The sequence below is a fragment of the Esox lucius genome, chromosome 2 (assembly GCF_011004845.1).
Source record: "Esox lucius isolate fEsoLuc1 chromosome 2, fEsoLuc1.pri, whole genome shotgun sequence".
NCBI classification, from domain to species: domain Eukaryota; kingdom Metazoa; phylum Chordata; class Actinopteri; order Esociformes; family Esocidae; genus Esox; species Esox lucius.
In genome coordinates this window covers 3,309,278-3,335,396 of record NC_047570.1, presented here as the reverse complement: position 1 = coordinate 3,335,396, position 26,119 = coordinate 3,309,278, and the positions used below count along the sequence as shown (strand labels likewise).

General features: G+C 41.0%; 1 protein-coding gene across 3 annotated transcripts in view; it reads right to left on the bottom strand.

The window, feature by feature from the left end:
- Positions 1–26,119, bottom strand: part of LOC105006621 (SH3 and multiple ankyrin repeat domains protein 2) — a 276,728-nt gene that overhangs the window by 220,792 nt on the left and 29,817 nt on the right. For all 3 annotated transcript variants that reach the window (XM_034297425.1, XM_034297433.1, XM_034297430.1), the window contains exon 2: positions 8,603–8,830. In XM_034297425.1, the coding sequence (XP_034153316.1) occupies positions 8,603–8,830 (228 nt within the window). The remainder of the gene's footprint in view (positions 1–8,602; positions 8,831–26,119) is intronic.

Here is a 26,119-nt window from a genome sequence, read left to right as displayed (position 1 = left end):
TCTTGCAGCTAACGAAGTGAGCACTAGATTCTATTATTCATTGTATAGCTCGAGTACAATATCAGAATTTAAGGCCACGTCTGGTCGTGATCAGGTTCGGCCTAAGAGTTAACTCTCTATCTCTGGGTCACAAAGTGTTCAGCTGACCCTCGTTCTAAAAGTATTTCCTCCAGATCACTCAACCCCTTTTAGCACGGTTAGGATTTAGGCATAGCTCGCTGAACCTGTTCTGAGCGTGAATTGTCTGCGCAGAGTAAGGCTGTGGCGACCTTCCTCTAGTATTTATTTACAATAAAGTCAATGACCTGATGTACAAGTTTCTGCACTTTTCTTCTGTTCCATTGTCCTTCTCTTTTTGGTCCATTTCCACTTCGAATCAATATGTTTTTCATTGACACTGTGCCATCATTGAGAACAAGCCGTGTCCCTGATTGAAAAAAGGAGCAAAACAACATATAGGCATACTGATAGTCTTACTATCCATATGGACTGTTCAGTAGCAGCAACTCCTCCAACACAGAATTCTTCCATTCACTTTTCTCCCAATCTCACTTTGACTCTGAAAGTCCATTGAATATTTCTAGACAGCAAACAGAGACTGCATAGAAACGCTTAACATTTTTAGTAGAGAAAATTTTCACAATTGCGGTCTTTCTGCAATTCTGCGACATCTTAACGGTATACACTAACCTAAAGGATTATTAGGAACACCATACTAATACTGTGTTTGACCCCCTTTCGCCTTCAGAACTGCCTTAATTCTACGTGGCATTGATTCAACAAGGTGCTGAAAGCATTCTTTAGAAATGTTGGCCCATATTGATAGGACAGCATCTTGCAGTTGATGGAGATTTGTGGGATGCACATCCAGGGCAAGAAGCTCCCGTTCCACCACATCCCAAACATGCTCTATTGGGTTGGGATCTGGTGACTGTGGGGGCCATTTCAGTACAGTGAACTCATTGTCATGTTCAAGAAACCAATTTGAAATGATTCGAGCTTTGTGACATGGTGCATTATCCTGCTGGAAGTAGCCATCAGAGGATGGGTACATGGTGGTCACAAAGGGATAGACATGGTCAGAAACAATGTTCAGGTAGGCCGTGGCATTTAAACAATGCCCAATTGGCACTAAGGGGCTTAAAGTGTGCCAAGAAAACCTCCCCCACACCATTACACCACCAGCCTGCACAGTGGTAACAAGGCATGATGGATCCATGTTCTCATTGTGTTTACGCCAAATTCTGACTCTACCATCTGAATGTCTCAACAGAAATCGAGACTCATCAGACCAGGCAACATTCTTCCAGTCTTCAACTGTCCAATTTTGGTGAGCTTGTGCAAATTGTAGCCTCTTTTCCTATTCGTAGTGGAGATGAGTGGTACCCGGTGGGGTCTTCTGCTGTTGTATCCCACCCGCCTCAAGGTTGTGCATGTTGTGGCTTCACAAATGCTTTGCTGCATACCTGGGTTGTAATGAGTGGTTATTTCAGTCAAAGTTGCTCTTCTATCATCTTGAATCAGTCGGCCCATTCCCCTCTGACCTCTAGCATCAACAAGGCATTTTCACCCACAGGACTGCCGCATACTGGATGTTTTTTCCTTTTCACACCATTCTTTGTAAACCCTAGAAATGGTTGTTTGTGAAAATCCCAGTAACTGAGCAGATTGTGAAATACTCAGACCGGCCCGTCTGGCACCAACAACCATGTCACGCTCAAAATTGCTTAAATAACCTTTCTTTCCCATTCTGACATTCAGTTTGGAGTTCAGGAGATTGTCTTGACCAGGACCACACCCCTAAATGCATTGAAGCAACTACCATGTGATTGGTTGATTAGATAATTGCATTAATGAGAAATTGAACAGGTGTTCCTAATAATCCTTTAGGTGAGTGTATATTGTGCTATATCCACAATCTGGATGTGCCAAGCACAAAGAGGGACTGATCAAATAGCCAATAGAAAGGTGATATAGAAATAAGGTATGTACCGCCAGTCAATATGTCAATTCCAGAAGTCTGACATCATGTTCAATTCCAATCTCTCCCTTACTCATGTTATATAGTAGGGAAGGGCACTCAAATAACCAATATTAAGTTAATATTAAAGTACTATTTATACTGTCTGTTTTTTCATGTTTGCCCCTCAAATTGTTAAACATTTATGTATTTCTTTGGTTGAAATAAATAGACCTGAAAAAAATTAATTTAAGTACTATTACAATTACAATATTCAATTATTAAATACAATGATATTTCATGACATACACAAAAAGAAACGTTTTAAGTCAGTTTTTATGACATGTACACCTTTGCACGTGTTTGTTGTTTACGTTTGTAAATCAAAGCGGTAGTGGTGTGGTGGCCCATGCAGTGAGAATTACAAAATATCCTATATACTGCATAGCCTATTGTTAGCAAGGGGATTAAAGTTAACAAATTCAAGGGAAGATGAAATTCATTTACGGAATTAATGTTACCTACGAAAAATAATTTGCCTGCAAAATGCAAAATCTGCAAAATACTACGTAAAGTTAGGCTTTGGAATGTAAAGGCGGTTGAGAGTGCAAATAGCATATAGCTGGCTAGCTTAGCTAAATAAACTAGCTAACTCCATCCAATAAACTCAATGTTATGTATGGATTTTTTTAATGATTTAACACAATTGTACACAACAAAAATGTTGAACTTATCTCAATTATTTTGATGAAATTACTTCAAATATTGTGATGAAACAGAAATTTGTAGTTGACAAGTGGCAAGTGGCAGTCAGAGAAAGTGTTGAAAAAAATAATGGTGACATTTTGTGGTTCTTTTGGTGACATTTTGTGAGAGTTACATGGAGGGGGGCATCTTACCCAAGGGGGCATCTTGCCCCATGTTACTCTATTCTTTGTGCTACTATTTTATCTCATTATATTACTAAGTTAAATAAGTTTACATGAGAAAAATAAAACCTTTGGTAAAACAGAATCTGTAACTCCTAATGTAACTCTGGTATAGGTTTATATAAAGTTTCCCCTTGCAATTCAATTTGCAAATAAAGCCCACATAGGTTAACAGATAGGTTAGAAGCTTCCCCGTAAAATTAAGCGCTGACAAACATCAGCGCTGACATAACGTCTACAGAGTGGAGTTTACACAGCTAACATAATAGATGGCCATAGTAATCCTAATTGAATGGCTTTATACCAAACATAAATAGAGAGGAATAGAGAGCCAAACATTTTCAATTATTCAGTCATTTATAGGTCCATAATCATTTCTACATAATTTCAAGCTAGTTTTAGATGTTTAAGAGTACTTTTTTAACCCTCTCAAAATACATTGCTCAAATAAATTCACACTTAAATCAAACATCGGGTCTCGATGAATGAAACATATTAAAGACCAAATCTTTACATTGCTGTACATTGTTTACTGTACAAAATGACATAACAACGGTAAGTGGAAACCAAAATCATCAACCGATTGAGGGGTGGATTCAAACTCACCCTGAAAATCAAAGTAAACAATTGAAATCACAGGCTGTTCCAGCTTGCATGAATTTCATCATGGCAGCTTATAATGTGACTCTTTAGTGTGTATGGCCCCCACATGCCTGTTTGCACTCCCGACAACATCTGAGCATGCTCCTGATGAGACGCTGGGTGGTGTCCGGGTGGATTTCCTCCCAGACCTGGATCAAGGCATCATTGAGCTCCTGGACAGTCTGTGGATGCAACGTCCCAGAGGTTTTCTTTTATATTCAGGTCTCGGGAATGAGAGGGCCAGTCAATGCCATCAATGCCTTTGTCATCCAGGAACTGCCTACACACTCTGGCCAGGAGGAACCCTGGGTCCCTTGTACCAGCAGAAGGTCTGACGATGGGTGTGTCCAGCTCTCCTCGTGTAACAGCCCATCTCCTGGTACCTCATCCATGCTCTTGAGACTTTACTGGGAGACACATCAAACCTTCTTGAGACAGCACATATGAATGTGCCATCCTGGAGGACCTGGACTACTTGTGCAACCTGAATGGGATGCAGGTACCACCTTATGAAACCAGTACTGACAAAGACACTAGTGAAAACGCAAAGCTAGAGAAGTATCAGTCAAGAAGGCTAAGGAGAGAGCAATTGTCTGTGGCCACCACCTCCAAAACCATTCCCTTTTTGGGGGTTGTCTTGCTGTGGCCTCTCCAGCGCACCTGTTGTGACTGTCATTTGCACCAAAACAGGTGAAATTGATTCACAATCGCTTATGCTTCCTACCTGGACAGATTGATATCCCTGAGGTTTAATTGACTTTGTGTTATACTGTGATGATTACCAAGATGATACTAACTCACGACTGCTACTTCGCAGTTCACAGGTGTTTCCTGCACTACACAAGGAGCCAAAAGACTAACTAAATCCCCACCAACTCCCCTCAAATAGGCTCCTAACCATTTGATGAAATGGTCCATGGCTGTTAACACCCACTTATTCCCACTCTTGGAAACCGGGAACAGGCCTACCACGTCTGCTCACACCCTCTCAAAGAGAGCCCCTACTGGGCACTGGGCAACTGTAGTTGGGCATATGACTGCCCCAGGGGACCCTTCCTTGCTGCGCAGCTGTTGCATTGCCTGCAAAAGTATTCTACATCCCGTCTGTCTTCCCCAGTAAAACCCTTTTTCAGTTGTCTCCATGTCTTGGTCGCCCCAAAGTTTCCAGTATCCATACCCCCATGTAACTGCTCTAACATGGTCTGTCGTAGGCTCTTAGGAACCACCAGCTGCCAGGTGACCTCCCCCATTGCTGGAGCCACCCAACCCCTCTGTAGCACCACCCCCCTGCCAGCCGCAGCGTCTGAAACCCCGCACAGAGTCCCTTTGTGGCTGGAGGGCAATGGGCGACCTCCTCTCTGGGTAGGCGTAGCCCCTCACGGACCCACTGCAGCATCGGGGCCAGCTCCCAGTCCTCCAGCTGCTTCTCTCTCCACTCGCTGATGTCAACTAGGTGAGTCTCGTTGCACAGCTGGCTCACCTCAGCCACTGTACCGCCCTCCTTGCACAGCTCTCTCACTCTTTTTTCACAGTAGCCACCGCCTAACTCTGCAGAGGGACGGCAGGACAGAGTGTCTGGGTTGGCATGGCAAGCACCTGCAGCTCCTCCAGCCAATGTGCTATCGGCCCGGCCCCTCTATCTCTTTGAAGGACAGCAGCCATTGTAAAGCAGCATGGTCAGTCCGGATGACAAAGGGGACACCACATAGGTAGTATTTACAATGTCTTACTGAACCTACAACTGCCAGCAGCTCCCAATGTGTCACGCAGTAATGGCTTTCCTCTTTGCTGAAGGTTCTACTGAGGTAGGACACCAACGTCTCTCCCTCTGGGCTGGGCTGCCCAAACACTGCCCCCACACCAATGTTACTGGTGTCCGCGTCTAGTATGAAGAACCTTGACGGGTCAGGTGAGACGAGGATGGGGGCTTCTCCTAGGGTAAATTTAAGGGCGAAGAAGGCTTGTTGGCACTCTGCAATCCAGTGAAAAGCTGTCTTTTCCCAACAGGCCTGTGAGAGGAGCAGCAATGGTGGAAAACCCCTTGATGAACCTACGGTAATAGGACGCCATCCCCAGGAAGCTCATCACGTGCTGTTTTGACTTCAGGGTCAGCCAACCTTTAACAGCCTCCACCTTATCAGGCTCGGTGCTGATGCCCCTCCCCCCTACACGATGGCCCAGGAATGTTACCTCCCGCAGCATAAAGTGACACTTTTCGAGGTGCAGCTTCAGCCCCCCCCACACCATCCTCTCCAGCACTGCCCTCAGAGCCTCCAGACCTCCTTAGTAGGACATGCCGTGAGCGAGGAGGTCGTCCAGATAGATCAGGCGTTGTTAGTTGGGGACATCCGACAGCCCCTGGACCATCAGGCACTCGAACGTGGCGGAAGCATTACACAGTCCAAAACACAACACTCTGAATTGTTCGGTGTCCTTGGTGGGTTGAGAACGCTGTCAGCCTGATCCTCTGGAGTGAGATTCAACTGCCAATAGCCGCTGCATAGATTGAGGGAGGAGAACCAGGGGGACATCCCTCACCAAGTCGAGGCGCTCATCGTCACGAGAGTCCTTTTTAGTAACAGCAAATCTATAGTTGACACAGAACCGTAGCTTACCCCTTTTGTAGGAACCATGACTACAGGGGCCGACCACGGGCTATTAGACGGCTCTATGAAATCTGCCCTCTCCATCTCCTCCACAGCCTTGTCTGCAGCCTCCTGCCTCACCAGTGGGACGTGTCTGGGTCTAATTTTGACAGGCTGGGCATCGCCCGTGTCAATGTCATGCTGTCCTAGGTGGGTGAGGCTGACGTCATGCTCCCCCAACGCGAAACAGTCCTTGAACTCAGTCAGGAGATGTCTCAGCTGTTTGCGCTGTGCAGTGTCAAGACCCTCACTGTTCCTCCTACAATCCTCCTCCACTGCCGCCCGATAGGAGTCAGGCATCCCCGTAGCCTGTTGAGGTGGAGCCAGGGCAGGAGACATGGGCAGCAACATATTCCGTGTGCTCCCTTGGTATGAAGACAGCTGGTGTAGAGGAGCTGAATCACTTCCTACTCCCCTCCCTGCTTTCACAGGAGATGCGGAACGGCTGCCTGCCCTGCTGAATGACTTCCCTGCTGAATGGACAATTTAACCTCAGGCCCTGCTCCAAAGCTCAAAGTGCCCGTGCCTATATCCAAATGACAGCCAATGCCCCTGAGAAACTCCAAACCCAATATACCGTGGACCACCAAGGCTGTGCATGACATCCCTTCCACCGTCACAGGTACATGGCAGTGGCCAACAAGTCCCCAGCTGTAGTGTGTCTCACCACAAAGTTTTTATTCTTAGCTTTAGTCCCTTTTTCGCTAGTGTGCAGTAGCTGTCCTGTACGTGGGGGCAGGTCTAGGGTCCGTACTGCCCCTTGAGCACGGACCGTTTCCCATTTCCCTGTAGTTTGTCAGCAAAATGGCAGTCACGGACCAAGTCACCAGCTGGATCACAACAAGCTGACGTGAAGCAGGAAGGGAGATGGCCCAAATCAATTCAGTTATTTCAGCCTCCCACAACGGCTTGTCATCACCCACCTCGCTCTGTTCTGCAGCTCTCCCCAATGATGAGCCCTCCATCCTTCCTCCCGTAGTCTCTTCCAAAATGACCTCATGATGCCTCAGTGTCGAACACTTCTTGCAGCAGGCCAGTTGTGTCTGGACAAGAAGCTCCGGAGGAGACAGTGCCAGAATGAAACGATCACGGCGCACTTCGCCCTGAATAGTCAGTGGTGTGTGTTCATACGCCCGACGAGCTAGACACTCTATATCATTAGCCAGCTCCCTGAGGGACTCACCTGGCAACAGTGTCCTACACCCAAGCGCTGACAGTGTGAGCTCCCGATGTTTGTCCTTCCCGAAGTTCCATTCTAGCACGGAACTAGCTCTCTGTAGCGTCCCCGACGAGGCACATCGCCAGCTGCAGAGATTTTTGATTCTCCCCCAATCGACCGAAGCAACTAGGAACTCAAACTGTGCCAGGAAAGCTTCCAAGTCAGCTTTGCCAGCGAACTTCGGGACCTTGACGGGACAGCTAGCAAGGGCAGGCAGCGAGACGCCATTTTTGTTGTTGCTGACATGGACATAACTTCTGTCATGCTGCGACCCCTGGGCATGCTCCTGCCTGGCTTCTGCACCACCAGCCAGTGGCATTACCTCTGCATGCTGGACACAGGCAGAAGTTAGCATGCTCTACCTTGACGGTTGTGCCAAATGTCCCGCGGGTAGCCACAACGAAATCACTGGTTTGACTTGGCAACGATCAGTGCTAACGTATGCCTGTTCTTCCTTAATACTAGGATGGGCTCCCAGTTTCTCCCTGTTGCTTGCAGCCATCTCTGAGGTGGTAGCCGTTGGCTGAAGCGAAGGCTAGGTACTAGCACTTCTGACACCAGTGTAACGTCTTGAATAAATGGAATGAGCTTGAGACGCATATGTGGTTTTCAATCAATTTAATTACTAACTAAACTCAGTCAGCTATCGGCTACTGCCTAACTAGATAAAAAGAAAAATGCCTAACTAGATAAAACAATGCTCACAAACCCTGAACACAAATCAAGATGATGCTAACATAGGATTGCTACATCACAGATTACAGGTGTTTCCCGCACTACACGATGAGCCCCAAGACTAACTAACTCCCCCACAAAACTCCCCTTAAAAAGGCTCAGAACAGGGAATCCTAAGGTACCACCCCCTCTGAATCAAGCCACCCAGAGCGCTACCTCAGCAGCAGGACGTCCCACCTTCATAATTGTCCCCTCCCAGATAATTCCAGCTCTCAGAACAATCTAAATTGTCCACAGTCCAGGGTCGCCACAATGTGTATATAATATAATTAAGGAAGGGAAAAAAGTTTAGAAAAAGAGTTTAGAACGGTGATATTGAACTTTAATAAGGAAAATTGGTTTTGTAAAGAAAAGTCCTCAGGAAGAAACCCATAGGGAAACAAAAACAACAGGATGAACTTAGTTAAAACTCTTTCAAAGATTTCTGAGTAAAAATAGGAAAACACATGCCCGCCTGCATAAACACACTTACTGTCTGCTGCAGGTCCGGGATAAGGATGCGGACGACCATGGAGTGAATGTGTATGTCATCCATGCGCCTTGGGGCTGGCTCGGCGGTGGCTCTTATGGTCTCATAGATTGTCTCCTCATGGGAGCTGTCAGAGGCAGAGTCCTCGGAGTAGTCAGAACAGCTCTGGGCCATTTCATCCTCACTGGACGTGGGACTCCGGGGCATAGTCAGTAGGCCGGACAAATTCAGCTATGGAGGAGTAAGAAACTATGTGAAAACAACAATTTGGGGACATTGTAGGTGTCAATTCCTATTTCATTTGAAATCTCAAATCACATTAAGTGGAAAGCTACAGGAAATAGAATTAGGAAAATCATTATTTTAATTAAGCTTACATTGGAATTGTGTGGAATTGAATTATATTTTAACTGAAAGACAAACCTTGAATTTAACTTAATTAAAACTTAGAAGGTTTTCTTTGCTAAGCAAAGAAAGGAGAGCATTACAGTAACATATATAATAATGTGTAATTGTCACAGGGACAATTCGGATCACAAAGATTTTTAAATGACATTTTAATTGGTGGAATTGACCCCAACACTTCTTTGGAATCAACCCTAACTCATCAAATGTCCACTTAGTTTCCCATTGACAATGTAAAACATACGTCATAAAATTAGTATGAATATGAATATTTTGTTATGGAAGATAAGCTTGTTGACCACATTCTCTCTACCAGTAGTAACAGAGAGGCAAGAGACAAAAGTAGAAAACCCCTTTCTGATACAAACTGATGGGAATTCTATGATGGCTACAGAACAGCCATTCAAAGTCATAAACTAGAGATGAGTAGACTGGAGATGTGCTTGCACTGATCCTCAGGTGATCAGACAATTAAACTTATAAAAAGCACTCCATGTTACATTAACCACAAACTGTCTTCAATTTCTTATAGGAAGAAGAGTAATAGAAATGTAAGCTTTCATCAAGCTAAACCTTCATGCCCAGCGTTCGAATCTCGTCAAAGTCAAAAAAATATATGCTTTAGGATTTGTTCTGGCAAGACAAACACTTTGTTGGATACAACCTTCAGTAGCTAAGTTATAGTAAGCCTAAAATAAAACTGTTTACGGTTATATTGCGACAATATCTGGTGGATTTTCGAAGTACGAATCCATGCTTGCATGTTGGGTCAGGATAGACAAAAACAGATTCAAGGCAGTTTGGCCATTAATGTTGCTACTGAGCTGATACAATTCTGTAGTTCAAAATGAACAATCAGGATCAAACTATGAGCTTTCAGAAAATTACTAATAAATATATTTTGTGATACAGTACTAGCAAGCAACAGACAGAGGCATCATTGGATGGTAGGCTAGGTTAAAGTAATGATAGGCTAAGTTAAAGTAATGTGAACATAGAAAACCTCAGTAACACATGCTTTTTGACACTGGTGGCCTTATCTACTTTCGATAAGGATTTATGTCAGGACCTTAAGTGACACACTTCCCAAACCTCCCACATTTCTTAGGCTTTTTCTAATTTCTTAGAAATATGAGACAAGTACTTAGCCTTGATAGAGGGAATTCTTCACCATGCTCTGAAAACCAATAAAACATTTCTGTAACATCGCCTTAAGATTAAATTGATGTGATTCGACAGGTAGACAGTCGTTTTATGAACATCTGTGACATTCAAGATGTTCATCCATCATAACGACAGTGTTGCTTTTGTCCAGATGTAGAATGCTATCAAATATCCTGAAGTGGAATACAATGAAATACAGTTGTATAAAATGGCTTCAGGTTTCAGAGACTGATAGCTGGAATTTTGAGTTGATCGTTCATTTTCTGCCTTTGTATTCCACTGCATCAAAGAGGGTTGTCTTGAGATGGAATACCTCTAAGGTTTATATGGTTTATCCCAAAGGTTTCATGTTCATGTCACATCAGGAGTATTGTAGTATTTTAGCTAAGCCTTACATAAAAAACATACATTCAAAATATATTTTTGTTGTTTTTGCCAGATGACATATTTTGAGCTTTAAGATTAAATGTATTGTAACATACATTTGCAAATATACTTGAAACACATACATCGGAAATAATACATCTTTAAATTGTAACATATGTTTTAGATTTTAAAAAATTATAATTATTCAAGTGTGGGCAAACCATTTTGGTATTGTTAACCTAATCCAACTAACCTGCAATTTACATTTCAGTCCTTATCTGTGTTAATTCTCCAAACCTGCTACGTAGTCAGCTCAGCCTGTAGCTGAACTCCAATTAAAAAAATGCACATAAGACTGTATCTCACACACTCTCTCTCTTCCTTTCTCTCTTTAGCCATGACAAAGATTCCTTATGACTCAGATTGGCAGGAAATAAGCGGAGCACGGGTGCTGACACACACACAAAGATACAAGAAGCACACTGACGGGCAATTTGACCTGTCAGTGACTCATGTCTAAGCTCCAAGCTTTTAGCACAAACACATACTCATTCACACATACAAATCTAGGTATACAGGAAACGAGCAACTCAGGCTCCACACTGCTCTCTTGCCTATTACGGCCATGCTGTTAGAGGTGATCGGAAGCTCGTCAATCTTAATAGCACAAATTGCATTGTCAAGGGCAGCGAGGTGAACTGCTGTTAACAAGTGTGTTTGCCGAAGCGCTCAACATGTTTTTATAATTTTCATGTGTTTGTCCAATTATAAACTTGCACCCAGACAAACAAGACAGTGTAACAGATAGATGTGTGTGTCAAATTGTGTTCCTGCATGACCTCATAAATATTAATATTATGGTCTGTGCTGTGAAGTGTCTGCTCAGGTAAAATGATGCAGATAATGCATTCATACATACTATAAGTTTAATGTTTGCACGTTAACCGGATAATGTAAAACACATACCATATGTGCTTATGTAAAACATGATGTACTGTTCATAGGTATTGGGACAGTGATACAAGTTATTTTGTTTTAGCTTTGTACTTGACCACACTGGATTTGAAATGATTCACAGAAGCAATGACGCCAGGTCACACTGCGGCGATTACAGACCTTGGAAACATTATGTGTATTGTCTTTCTTCCGATCTCACATCATGCTCTATTTTGACTACCCACGGCTAGCACTTAGTAATTAGTGACAAACTAATGTTGCACTACTCCCTTGTACTACTCTGACACTGCCTTGCAAAGTCTGATAATGGATGTTTTCAGTGGTTCTAGGTACGTGTCTACCTCAGGGACCTCACCGCTGCTATCCCTGCATTTCCGTTGCACATGCACCTTGTACATTCAATTTGCCTCTTTGTACATTTAGTATTGCTATTGTACTTGCATTTTTACAGTTGTGACACACACATCTACCAAGGACCTTAGTGCTGCTATCTCTGCATCATGGTGGCTCATGCTACACTATTACAGTACTCCTTCATTTGCCTCGTTTGCACATCTTGTATGCCATTTAGAAGTTGCCATTTGTACCCGAACAACTGTTATCCCACTCGTAAAACAAACTATACCTAACACCTAACTTTCCGCCCTCCTCTATTTGCCTCAATTGCACATTTGGTATTGCTATTTGTAGTGCATTTGCCTTCGTTGAACATATACACATTCAACTTGTAATATACATATATACAGTGGATATAAAAAGTCTACACACCCCTGTTAAAATGCCCAGTTCTTGTGATGTAAAAGAATGAGACAAAGATAAATCATGTCAGAACTTTTGTGAAAAATTCAATTGAAAAACAAACTGAAATCTTCGAGGGGGAAGAATGAAAAAATAAAAAATATTACAATAACCTGGTTGCATAAGTGTGCACACCCTCTTATAACTGGGGATGTTGCTGTGTTCAGAATTTACCAATCACATTCAAAGTCAGGTTTAATAGGAGTCATTACACACCTGCCATCATTTAAAGTGACTCTGATTAATCACAAATAAAGTTCAGCTGTTCTTGAAGGATTTTCCTGACATTTTCTTAGTTGCATCTCAGAGCAAAAGCCATGGTCCGAAGACAGCTTCCAAAGCATCATAGGGATCTCATTGTTGAAAGATATCAGTCAGGAAAGGGTACAAAATAATTTCCAAAGCATTAGATTTGTCCCCCAAAAGCACATGGGAAAATGTGTTATGGTCTGAGGAAATCAAGGTTGAACATTTTGGCCATCATTCCAAAAGGTATGTTTGGTGCAAAAACAACACTGCACATCACACAAAGAACACCATACTGACATCATGTTTTTGGGCTGTTTTTCTTCAGCTGGAACTGAGCCCTTAGTCGGGTGGAGAGAATTTTCGAGAACAGTTCCAAATACCCAGCAATTTTGGCACAAAATCTTCAGGCGCCCGTTACAAGGCAGAAGATGAAAAGGAAGTTCACCTTTCAGCACGACAAGGACTCAAAGCACACATCCAAATCCACAAAAGCATGGCTTCACCAGAAGAAGATTAATGTTTTGGAATGACCCAGCCAGAGCCCAGAATCCAATTGAACATCTGTGGGGTGATCAGAAGAGGGCTGTGCACAGGCTTGTCCTCGCAATCTGACAGATTTGTATGCCAACATTTATTTGCTAGACTGGATATTTCTTACAGATATCTGCAACATAATTTCGCCTAGTCAAAACTCTAATTCAAGATATCTATAACGTCATTCTGGCTAGTCAAAATGACAGTTGGAGATATCTGTCATTCAGTTTTGACTAGTCAGTTTTAAACGACTATTGCCATTCATGTCTATGAGGTTTCTCATTACAAATATCTTTAAATCAGATGCAGATATCCGCAACGTTTATTGTTAATATCTTCATCTGAATTATGACTAGTTGTGATTATAGTTCAAGACATCATAATCACCCTCAATTTAAGATATCTAGATCGTTCTTTTGCGATATCTTGAATAACTTTTTAACTAGTCATAAATCAGTTGTAGATATCTTGAACTGGACTGGTCTGAATTAAATTGAAGATATCTGAAACTGAAATTACAGCCAGTCATAATTTAATTGTATATTTTTATTATCAAGTTATAGATATCTTCAAATTAATTTTGATTGGAGATATCTCAAATTGGAGATATCTTTAACTTTCATTCTGCCTAATCAAAAAATTACAGATATCTTGAATTTGGGTTTTAGTTAGACAAAATTATGTTGCGGATATCTGTAGTTACATGTAGGAGTCAGGAGCGGGAGTGAGTGGCTTGCTTGTAATCAAACACATATTACTACTCTTCCACCGTATGGCAAGCATTAACTGCCATGTCAGACCTGTGTGAGGCCAAAGTTCTAGTTTTGACTGAATTCTTAAGGCTGCAGCCATGGCATGACAGGCACTTTTAGCAAGAAATACAGAAGATTTACTTTCTTTCAAAAGTCGATTATTAAAAAAAACTAAAAAACTTGTTTGCCACAAAATCCCAGATGATAAGCTTGTTCTATTTCATGACATTTATTAACTATTCTATCCACAACTGAAACCGCCATTCCTGCTTACACCGAAATGCCTTGCTGGGCCAATATGATCTGATGCCTCACATGAGAAACGTCATGCAAAACAATTCAAAATAGTCATAATGACGTTTGAGGTATCTGCAACTATTATTTTGACTAGTCAAAACTTAATTACAGATATCTTCAATTTCCATTTGGGATGTGTTTTCAGCAAGGTCATTGCTGATATCTGTAATTCACTTTTGGGATGTGTTTTCAGCAAGGTCATTGCTGATATCTGCAATTCACTTTTGATTAGTCAAAACTGATTTACAGATATATTTAACTGTAGTTTTGACCAGTCAGAATGATGTTACAGATATCTTGAAACTAAATTCTAAATAGTCACAATGTAATTACAACTAGTCAAAAAAAACGGTGTTGATATCTGTCATGTTAATTCCGGATAGTCAAGTATAGCAAATAAATGTTAATACAGCTTGCCATAGATTTGGAGTGCTTTTGCAAAGAAGAGTGGGCAAATATTGCCATGTCAAGATGTGCCATTCTAATAGACTCTTACCCAAAAAGAAAAAGAGTGCTGTAATAAAATCAAAAGGTGCTTCAACAAAGTATTAGTTTCAGGGTGTGCACACTTATGCAACCAGGTTATTGTGAGTTTTTGTTTTTTATTTTTCCCACTCAAAGATTTCAGTTTGTTTTTCAATTTAATTGTTCACGTTATAGGTCACATTAAAGGTGGAAAAGGTTCTGACATTATTTATCTTTGTCTCATTCTTTTACATCACAAGAACATGGCATTTTAACAGGGGTGTGTAGACTATATATATCCACTGTATAATACTTGTAAATACTTTTATATTTTCTGCCCACTTTGCACTTCTGATTAGATGCTTACTGCATTTCATTGTACTGTACCTGTACTGTTCAATGACAACAAAGTTGAATCTATTCTAATCAAATTAGCAATGCTCATGCTCTGAGTCAATCAGAAAATGAGAGAGGAAACTGCTAGTGAAGTAATTCAGAGCGAGAACCAAATTTTTAAATCAGTTGTAAAATTTACTGTATCTTGCTGAGCTGCATTTGCACCATAAAAGAACTGAAACAGAACACTGGCCAATCTTAGCCAAACTTGGCCTGTTTAAATTCAGGAGAAGACTGGTAGAACAATATGCCACAATGATTGGTTAACAGTACAAGCAGCATGCAATAATACCCACCTAGGTAGAAATACCACTTAACATCTGGCAACATGTATTACATACATTTAGGAAGAAACCAACAATCAAATACCAAGACCTCAGCCTTATATTTTTGAGCCTCAACAGAAAATGAGGCATGCAGGAATAGGTAAGGAAAATTTAACAGAGATAAAAGATGGAGCTGTGATGTGAGAATTTGTTGCATGTTGGCAGTTGCAACCTGGTCTCTGGACACTACGTAGACTATTTTACGAAAATCCATGGCACCCGATTTCGTATATGTGATGTTACGTTAGGTTACATTACAATGCGCCACCAAAACATATGATACATAACAAAATTATTAAAATGTAACATATCTTTACGAACGCTATTACAATGTATCAAATGTTACAAGCGCTATTAAAACGTTAAATAACATATGAACGCCAGACAAACGTATGATATTAATGAAAGCTATGAAAGACGAATTTCTAACAAAATGTTTGACCTGTGTTTTGAAGCGGCAACATTTGGAAGAGAAGGCAGTCACCCTACCTTGTGCCCAACACTGGATATGTTGATTTAGGATGAGTAACAGCAACACCAAGGCCACTAGAATATGTTATAAAAGCATTTTAATGTTACAGATATGTTAACGTTAGGCATCACAACACTGGAGTTAGGGTTAAGGTAAGATATCACAAAGAGAATAACAACAAAACAATCCAGAAAAATGCATGTCAAAAATGTTATAAGATGATTTGCATTTCTATGAGTGAAATAAGTATTCAATCCCTTCTGCAAAACTAGATTTAGTACTTGGTGGAAAAAACCTTGTTGGCAATCGCAGAAGTCAGACATTCCTTGTAGTTGGCCACGAGGTTTGCACACACCTCAGGAGGGATTTTCTCCCACTCCTCTTTGCAAATCTTCTCCAAGTCATTAAGGTTTCGAGGCTGATGTTTGGCAACTCGAACCTTCAGCTCCCTCCACAGATTTTCTATGGGATTAAGGTCTGGAGACTGGCTAGGCCACTCCTGTCCAAGGATGTCAGGGACAAGATTGTACATAGTCCCAAATAAAAGCCATAATGTTCATAGATGCTATTTGTGGTGGAAGTAAACTTAATGAGAAACGTTAGTCAGTTCAACACAATGATTAATGGTGTCTAGCTAAATATTCAAACTTGATGAAACGCAATTTAACAAAACAAAAATGTAATGGCTGAGGTAAAAGTTGCATTCTTGCTGTTTAAATAGTGTAATGGATAACAACAGTCTTCCACATAGAAATCCATCCAGGGACAACAACATTCATCCTTTCTAATCGTGGGCTGGATGAACTAGGCTTGCCGATACCAATTCCGATTACTGAACTTTGAGAATCTGCAGATCACGATTACCGATCCGATTTCCTGCTTTTTATTGTTGATGTACTATGATTGCCATAATTCTTGTACATGACTGAACTGTATGTCATTTACCAAAAACTTTAATCCAAACTTACATATTGGACAAATAAGTAACTGCAATCAAAAATAGGCATGTGTCCAATCAAATCTTGAGCAAAATGGCACTTGATAAACTTTTGGGACTTTAGGAGCAATCAATCAATTAAAGATGGAACTAAAAGTAAAAACTGTACTGAACCAAACAGGTAGGCTTGCTGTTTAGTTGTGAATCTGAATGGATTTCAAGAATAGAAATCATATAGTTTTATGTGGTGTAAGTGGTGTGTACTATAGTGGCTGTTTTAAGTGGTTGTTTCAAGTGAAAAGTAATTCCACACGGCATATGTGAGTTCACTAGGCACAGCATGCATGTTTCCGGTCTGCCGTTATCTACCACTTACGTGTTTATGGCACATTGTGAGGACAATCTGTTTTGTGGCATTGGCTCTTACATAAACTTGCTGTCGCCTATACCCGATCCTGTATTATACTTCAGAATTCATCCTACTGCTTCTCTCTTGTGCGTCCACCTATGATGGAAACAAACTCACCTGCCTAATGATTGATAGCTGAGAAGACAATTGTGCAAATGCATTTGGTACCCTTAAATAAGGGAGAATATGTACCAAACATACTGTTATTTCTTAATTCCATTTGGATGAAAATACCATGACATTCTGTACCTTTAATGATATTGTCAATTCCATATGGATGAAAATATCATGAGCGTTATTTTATCATTTCAAATCCAAAGTGGAGTTGGAGTACAGAGCCAAGACAACAAAACCTGTGTCACAGTCCAGAACTTATGGACTGGATTGTATAAACACATTTCCAAAAAAGCTGTGACGCTGCGTAAAACGCATATAAAAACAGAATGCAATGATGTGCAAATCATTTAATCCATTTGTTTAATTTATAGTAAATAGTACAAAGACAACATGTAACATTTTGAACCAGAGACATTTTATTGTTTTTTTGAAAAAATATAAATACATTTTTGTGAGATGTTCCACTAGGTTCTTTTGTATTACACAACTTCTGTTCACTTTTATTGCCCCTGTCCCAGCTTTTTTGAAATGTGTTGCTGGCATCAAATTCAAAGTGGGCATATATTTTTCAAGGAATACAATTTTTCTCTTTCAACATTTGATATGTTGTCTTGGTATTATTTTCTACTGAATATACAGCTATGGAAAAAATTAAGAGACCACTGCAAAATTATCAGTTTCTCTGGTTTAGGTATGTGTTTGAGTAAAATGAACAGCTTTCATGCGTCTTGGCATGCTCTCCATGCTCTTGGGCTGGCCATGACAGGGTTTTGATCTGGTGGTCCTCCATCCACACCTTGATTGATCTGATTGTGTGGCATGAAAAAATTCAGAGTTGGGGAACATTGTCAGAGCAGAAGGAAGCAGGTGTTCTTCCAGGATAACCTTGTACTTGGCTTGATTCATGCGTCCTTCACAAAGACAAATCTGCCCGATTCCAGCATTGCTAAAGCATCCTCAGATCATGACTGATCCTCCACCATATTTCACAGTGGGTGCGAAACACCCTCTCCAGGTCTCTGTCTAACCATTAAACGACCAGGAGTTGGGCAAAGCTGAAAATCAGTCAGAGAAGATGACCTTACTCCATTCCTCTACGGTCCAATCCTTATGGTCTTTTGCAAACTTCAGCCTGGCTCTTATTAACTTTTTTCTAGCTTTGCACGACATCAGCCCTGCCCCTAGGAGCCTGTTTCAAACCATCCTCGCTGTGCACTTCACCCCAGCTGCTGTTTGCCATTCTTTTTGTAGGTCACTTGATGTCATCCTACGGTTGTTGAGTTGATGGGGGACAGTCGTTTTTGCCCTCTATCAGTCTGTAGCTTTGTTGTCCCCAAAGTCTGTTGCTTGACCTTGTTTTTATGAACCGCCGTCTTTGAAATTTTCAGGATGGAAGCAACCTGACGGTCACAGTATCCCTCTGCCAGTAAAGCCAGAATTGAACCCTTCCTCACTGAAAGCTTTTCTTGGTCATGATGAATAGTTATTTTTTTTATTCAAATTACCTTTGAGGTACTGCTTGGACAGTTTTTGCCATCCAGCTGGTCCTATTGCAAGAGGATAGTGATGACCACTGCAGTGGTTTTTATACTTGTCCTCGTTAAATTAGATTTGGTTCAGGTAATCACTTTATCATTAATTAAAATGAGGTGTGCCTGTGTTGGAATTTAACAGACACTGGAATGGAACAGATGCCATACATGTAGAGATGCTGATTTAAGAAAAATTTGGAGTGGTCTGTGTATATTTATTATATATATATAAAATATAGATAGATAGATATAAGATGCTAACTGCATTTCGTTGTACTGTTCTTGTACTGTTCAATGATGTTCGTCTGTGTGTTTTTGTTTTGTTTTGTTGTTTCTCTGCTGTCTTGAACGTAACCTGCTTTCCTTTATTAGTCTTCATTAGTTTCACCTGTGTTTCTGTTCATCTGTTCCCTCTCTGTTCCTATTTAGTTCAGTCCTGTTTGTAGCGGCCTTTGTGAGGTATAGTATTTTGCCACTCTACTGAGCCTGACGTAGCTATTCTGGTGGTTTTCTCTGTGTACCAGACCACTGCTAGCCCATTTGTATTTATACCTTAATTTTCGCTCTCGTCCTTCTATGCCTCTGACTGATTCTGACAGACCTGTGTAGCGACCCTTGGCTGCCCTGTTTTGCCTGCCTTTTGGGTTCTGGATTGTGATTAAACATAGCGCTCTGCGCTTGGATCCTCTACCCTGTCCGTGTGTTCATGACAGAATACCTCACCATTATGGATCCAGCTGAGTTGCATCATTGCCTTACGCAGCAGGAGGAACGCATTGAGGAGTAATGCCACCTCCTCCACCAACAAGCCTCTGCGTCTCCTGCCTCAGGTACACCAACACCTCCTATGGGACACCCAAATATGATGGAGCACCAGGGCACTGCAAGGGCTTCCTGATGCAATGTTCAATCTGTTTCCTTCACCGTGCTCATACCTTTCAGACCGATAAAGGGTTAGGGTTAGGTACACTTCATAATTTCCCTGCTAACCGGCAAAGCTCTTGACTGGGCCACTGCCCTCTGGGCTGCAGGTAGCCCCAAGCTTAATTCGGAAGAGCAATTCCTTACCCTGTTCAAGGAGGTGTTTGACCGCCCTATCTCAGGGCGCTGCGTGGGAGACCTACTCTGCGAGATTCGACAGGGTGGTTGCGCCGCAGCAGATTACGCCCTCGAATTCCGGACCTTGGCTGCCGGCAGTGGATTGAGCGATGCCGTGCTCCTAACAGTCTACCGCAGGGGTCTGAACCGGGAGTTGTAGTCCGAGCTAGCCTGCCGTGGGGATATCATAGACCTCAAACAACGGCATGTCACCCACCAAACGGCAGCTGTCACCCTCCAAATAGGGGCCCTCCACCATGAGACTGTGCAACTACTGGTTCTCCCCTAATCCAAAGACCCTCTGATCCTAGGCCATCCTTGGCTCTGTGTGCACGACCCCGCCATTACTTGGTGAAAAGGCAAACTGGTTCAGTGGAACAGAGAGTGTCATGGCAGGTGCATGGACTTACCTTGTCGTGCCACATCGGTCAAGTTCAAATACATTTTAGCAAGGAAAAGGCCACCCAACTACCAAAAGTTGGGTGGGGAGCCTGCCTACGCCGTGCAGGGCATTCTGATTCATGCCTTATTCTGACCGACCTGTGCACCGAACCCTGCCTGCCATGTTTTGCCTGCCTTTTGTGTTCTGGATTATGATTAAACATAGCGCTCCACGCAAGGATCCTCTACCCTGCCCGTGTGTTCATGACAAATGAGTTGAATCCAATCTAATATACACAGTATATTATATATTTTCAATAGAAAATGTAATAATGTTATTTACTATTATTCAATAGTAAAATATTGTAAAAATGTAACACAGCATCCCAACTTTTTTGGAAACAGGGTTGTATGTACATGCTAGTGATTCACTCAATCACTCATTCTCGGAAACTCATTCAATTACTAATTCTTTCAAAATGTACTCTCTCTGTGACTCACTCAATCTCTGAAACTCACTGTCCGTCATTCACTGACCGACATACGCACACTTTGATTCTTTAGAAAGTAAATACATCGAACACATTGCAATAATGACTAGGGAAAATGGAATATCACAAACTATCCATCTCTAATCAGCGATCATTGTTTGAACGTCAGCTAAAAAGAAAACATTCTGCAAAGCCTTTCCTTAAATTCTTGTGAAGCAGAAAGACAGGCAATTAATTACGCAATTAGCATGTAAATGAATTTGCAATCAGAGAGTGAAAATGCACAATGAAATGAATTTGGCCAACCTATTGTGTATAAGCTATGTGCGGTGGAAAAAAGATTTTGGCGGTTTTCCAAAAGATCAGCGTCATCCAGTTCCATTTGTTGAAACACTTTTTTGCATGGAACTGAGTTCCACTGTAGTGTAGTATCAACTGAATTGAATGAACGAATAAAATGTAATGACACTGAACTGCGATTCATTCCAGCTTCTCTCGGTCCAGTTGACCTGATTCAGGACCAGTAACCTCTACGCTAGCCATTCATGAACATGATTCAGTAAAATTAAGTAACAAAAGAAAATGGGATCTTTACCCTCAAGAGTAAATGGGTTGGTTTTCTATGGAGAGAAAATGATAATAAGATAATAAGATCGTACATTGAATGGATGATCATAAAGAGAATAAATAATACATGAAATAATGAATTTACTTTGAACAGAAGACACGCCTCATAATCGCACAAAGACGCATACCGTATCTTTCGTGATTGACTGACTGATTCTTTTCAGTGCCCTATAATTCATTTCTCTATATTTTTTCTCAATTTCCCCATAACAGAGAGCTATGTAATTGGAAAAAGGGTTTTGAGAATACCTTCTTCCCAATACCTTGCAGTAGCAATGGGACTGTGTGTGTAAGGCAGGTGGGGGTTTGAATAATGTCTGTATTGTTAGGTTTGAAAGGTGGTCATTGCTCATCTGGCAGGCTAGAGATGAGCTTCATGATTCATTTATTAGGTGGCTGGAAAGAGTCAGTCAGAATCCAATGTGAGTGTGTGTGCGCGTGTCCGAATGTGTGTGTGCTACTTCGCTTTGGTGTGTATATTGTGACTCTGCGTTTTTGATCAGGATGGCTCATGCCTCCCAAAGGTAACTGGACCCCATCCCATATGTAGTACAACAGGTTTCTTTGACCAGAGCTTAAAGTCTCCTGAGTCTAGGTTGTCAAAATAGAACCTTGCTTTTGTCCCTAGATGCGAGTACAGATGGTGTTACTATAGCAACCAGATGCTTATCAATAACACCACACAAGGGAACAGGTGCAGGCAAGTCTACGTAGGGTATTGAGTTAAGACTTTACAAGCACTACAATGAATCATTACAAGGAGTAAAATTAAAGCCATCCAATGGCCTGTGCATATGTCTAGATTCAGATCTGTTTTGTGCTGTCTTGCCAACTCCTTTTTAATTTGGATCAAACTGGAATACCACAAATGTAGAATTGTGTCCTACACGTATCTTAGGGTAAGATATTCAGTGTCTATATTTATACTCTTAATTTACCAGGTAAGTTGATTGACAATTTACAACAACTACCTGTAGAAATTAAAGTAAGCAAACTTGCTTAGTGACAGAACGGCTCTGGGATTCCATCTAGCAAATACACATGGATAAAACAATTGTTAAAACTTTATTTTCTTTGGGAAAGATTAGCCTTCATCTTGGAGATTGAAAGCCCAAGGAGAAAGAGGATCAGAGTAATAGTTTATGCAAACCATAAAATACCATGTAGAGATTTCCCCAAACCCCTCTGTAAGGATTACACCCAGCGTTAGGGGAGCTGCAGTATCTCAAGGCGAAAACAGCTGTGTAAAAGTCAATTTAGCAGAGTTAGTGCCATGTAAGACTCAAGAGTCAATACTCCCCAAGTGAAGACACCAAAGTACCAAGATATGGTCTTCATCCAGGGATTCATTTAATTAATTTTCCTACCTCAAATTTTGCTGCCATCAGTACTGCTTTAAGTAGCTTAGTTTTTGTGTTAGTTGTGAAAAACAATATATTGTTTCTCTCTTTTTCATCTTCTTTCATACTGGAAGTGGGGATGTTGTTACTGTACGTCATGAGGTCATCCATGGCTGATCTGAAGCAAACAGAAGAATGCCCCACCCAATTCCTACTCTTATCTATATTTCACTTGGCACTACACCAAGACAGAGGAAGTGAGAGGGTGAAGGGGCCTAAAGCAGGAAGGGAGGTAATTTAATCTATTACAGTTTGTCTCTTCCATCACTTCAACAATAACTAATGATGGAATGGATGATTGGCTTCCCTGTGGGGAAACTCAGTGCTCAGACACAAGGTTGTTTGTTGTAGTAGGAGTGTCTGAGGATTCAAATTGCATTACAAGTATATGTCCCACTGAAGCAAAGTGGAAAGGCAACAGGCAAGCCTAGTTCTGCCGGCCCGCCATTAGAAGGGATGCATGTTGTTGCCCCTTGCTGGATTCAATCTGTGGTTTCCAATGAGGCAGACTGTCTTTATCCACTACACTATTTAAACAGCGGGTGTTGTTGCAGGTGATATGTGTGCAGAGATGTTGTGTCTGTTTACTTCTGTATCATTAAACCAATTAGTTGAAACTCCACAGATCTCGAAACTAGTTCCCTTTGTAATCGTGGTTAGTTAAACCCCAGGTTATTTCTAATTTGTTCTAAGAATTTTTAGCGCATATAATGTGTTTTTGTTCTAAATGTGTCTCCCTAATTTTAAATTATAAATGTATTATTATTTTCCATGAGAAGAAAGCACGAAAAGTAGCTTCTCCTAAGCTTAAGTTAAATTATTACTTGTATATGTGTTACTGTACCTTTAATTGAACAGGCAGTTGTTAGGTGTTTTTTTCAGCGTGCAAAAACCAATAGTAGTGTTCATCTTAGCTGGGTACCAATCTCTGCGCATTCAGAAAACTGATAGATAAGTTCAACATGGATGTAGGAGAGGCGATTGATGAGCTGCGACTTCAAGTAGGATGCCGTAGAACTGGTTAGAGTTGTAAACAATTTATTTCCTGGTGAGTAATGATCGCTATGCTACATTAGCATGCTAACTCGCTAGCAAAGTGTTACACGCTGTTTAAAACGTAAAGATGAGCCTAGTACTCTCACTAAAACCAGTCGGGATAAGCTTTAATGTCTGAAGCCTGTGTTTATGTGCTTTATGCATCTTGTGTTGTTATTCAAATTATTACTGTGTATGAATTGCTTGATAACTGCTTGGTGCAGGCTAATTAGGTATTGAGCTATTGTTAGGCCAGCAGAAATGTCATGCAGCAAAACTTATGAGTGTGTTTAATTCTTTGGGTGATGTAAAATTAATGTTAATAGGTTTCAGTATAAACTGTATATTAAGGAAACACTTTTTTTGAAATGTTTGTGAATTCATGTTATGTATACTGTGAGTTATGATGCTTATTAAGAATTAATGTAAAACGAAGTAAAATGGGCAATGTAGAGCAGTACATTTATTTAAGTATATCTAAAAGGACCTTATGTGGATTAGATTAATAATTATCTTGCCTGGTTGTCTAGGCTGTTTTTTTTAGAGCCCTTCAATTGGGTCCTCAGTCCTTGGTTCCTCCATCATCTTCTCCTGTCATCCATCTGCATCTCCATCCTGGTTACTACTCACCTTCGGAAAAGGGATCATCCACGTCCACATCTCCATATCTTTACCATTGCAATACTCACCTAGGACATTCACTGTGGAAGAGGGTGGTAGGACTTTGAGCGCACTCATAATTTCCCTCAATCTTTTATTTTTTTAATTTCATTTTATTCATTTGAACTTTCGGGACAATTAAATTTTCCATGCCTGAGATCTCAAAGGCTTTTAAAAAATGTATTTTGGTCCAAAATATAAAAATCAACAAAGGTACTTTAAAATAACTGTGGATTGTGAATCCAACTTTGAGTTGATGATATAGATACTGAAGTATTATAGTGCGGTATTCACTTTAATTTACTTACCTTGTTGAGATACTGCGTTGTGAAGGATTTATGATTTACTGGGTTTAATATACTTCCCTTAGAATTGTCAGTCTGTTGTTGTGTGTGTTATTTGGGGTAGATATCACAGTTCTAAATCAACAATTAGGCAGGTGAAGCTTAGCAGTCTCCTCATCGAATCTAGAATTAAAGTCAACCCTCATTTTCCTATTTGATATTTAGCACCAGTCTTTAGGTGACAGATTACACCTTCATTAGCTAACATCCAAATCACCAACAGGTATAATAGGGTTGCTACACTACATTCAACATGTTAAATTAGAGATTACTGTAAACGGCTAGCTAATAACTATACAGTAATGAAAACAATCACTCTATGGCTGGTTCAACTACGCTATGAGAACTACACTATGTAAATCGAAATTGAGAGCAATATGTTCCGTGTTGGTGCAGAAGGTAATAAAACAACAGCAATAAAACTGAAGTAATATCATGTAAAAATCATTTGTAAAATGTCATCAATCAAAATGCTATTCTCTTATGAGGACAAAGTTAGGACAACCCAACATTTATTACCATTGAAAATGTCTTAAATTAGGTGCAAATCATTAGAACATCGTTAGAGGTATTCAAACCTCAGACATTTAGTTTGGTTTGCTCTTGATTGTTGAAGTGATTGTTATCATGGTGAGATCAAAAGAGCTCTCTAAGGCCTTCTGAAAGAAGGTTGTAGATGCATATGAGCCTGGGAAAGGATTTCAAAAGATCTCAGAACAACTACAAATCAGCCATTCCACTGTCCGAAAATTATTTACAAGTGGACAACATTTGACACATTGGCCAACATGGCCAAGTCAGGCCATCCTAGCAAGTTCAGTCCAAGGACAGACCACAAGATGCTTAAGAAACTCTTGAGCAATCCTTAAATATCATCATGGGACTTACCACAGTTGATGTCAAAGTACATGCATCTACCATCAGAATGAAACAGCAGAAGTTTGATTTTCATGGGAGGTGCACAAGGAGGAAACCCTTGCAATCAAAAGAAACCATCAGGGCAAGAATAAAGTTTGCCAGAGAACATCTAGACAAAGACCAAAACTTCCGGAGAAATTTGCTTTGGAGAGTTGAATATGAAATAATAAGTTGAATTATTTGGGCACAGTAACATTTGGCGCAAATCTAAGAAAGCATTTGAGCACAAGAACCTCATACCAACTGTGAAGCATGGGGGTGGAAATGTCATGGTTTGGGGCTGCTTTGCTGCAGCAGGGCCTGGTCAGCTCACCATCATAGAATCTACTATGCATTTTTTATTGTAGAAGAGGGTGCTTGAGGGAAATGTGAAACCATCTGTCCAAAAAT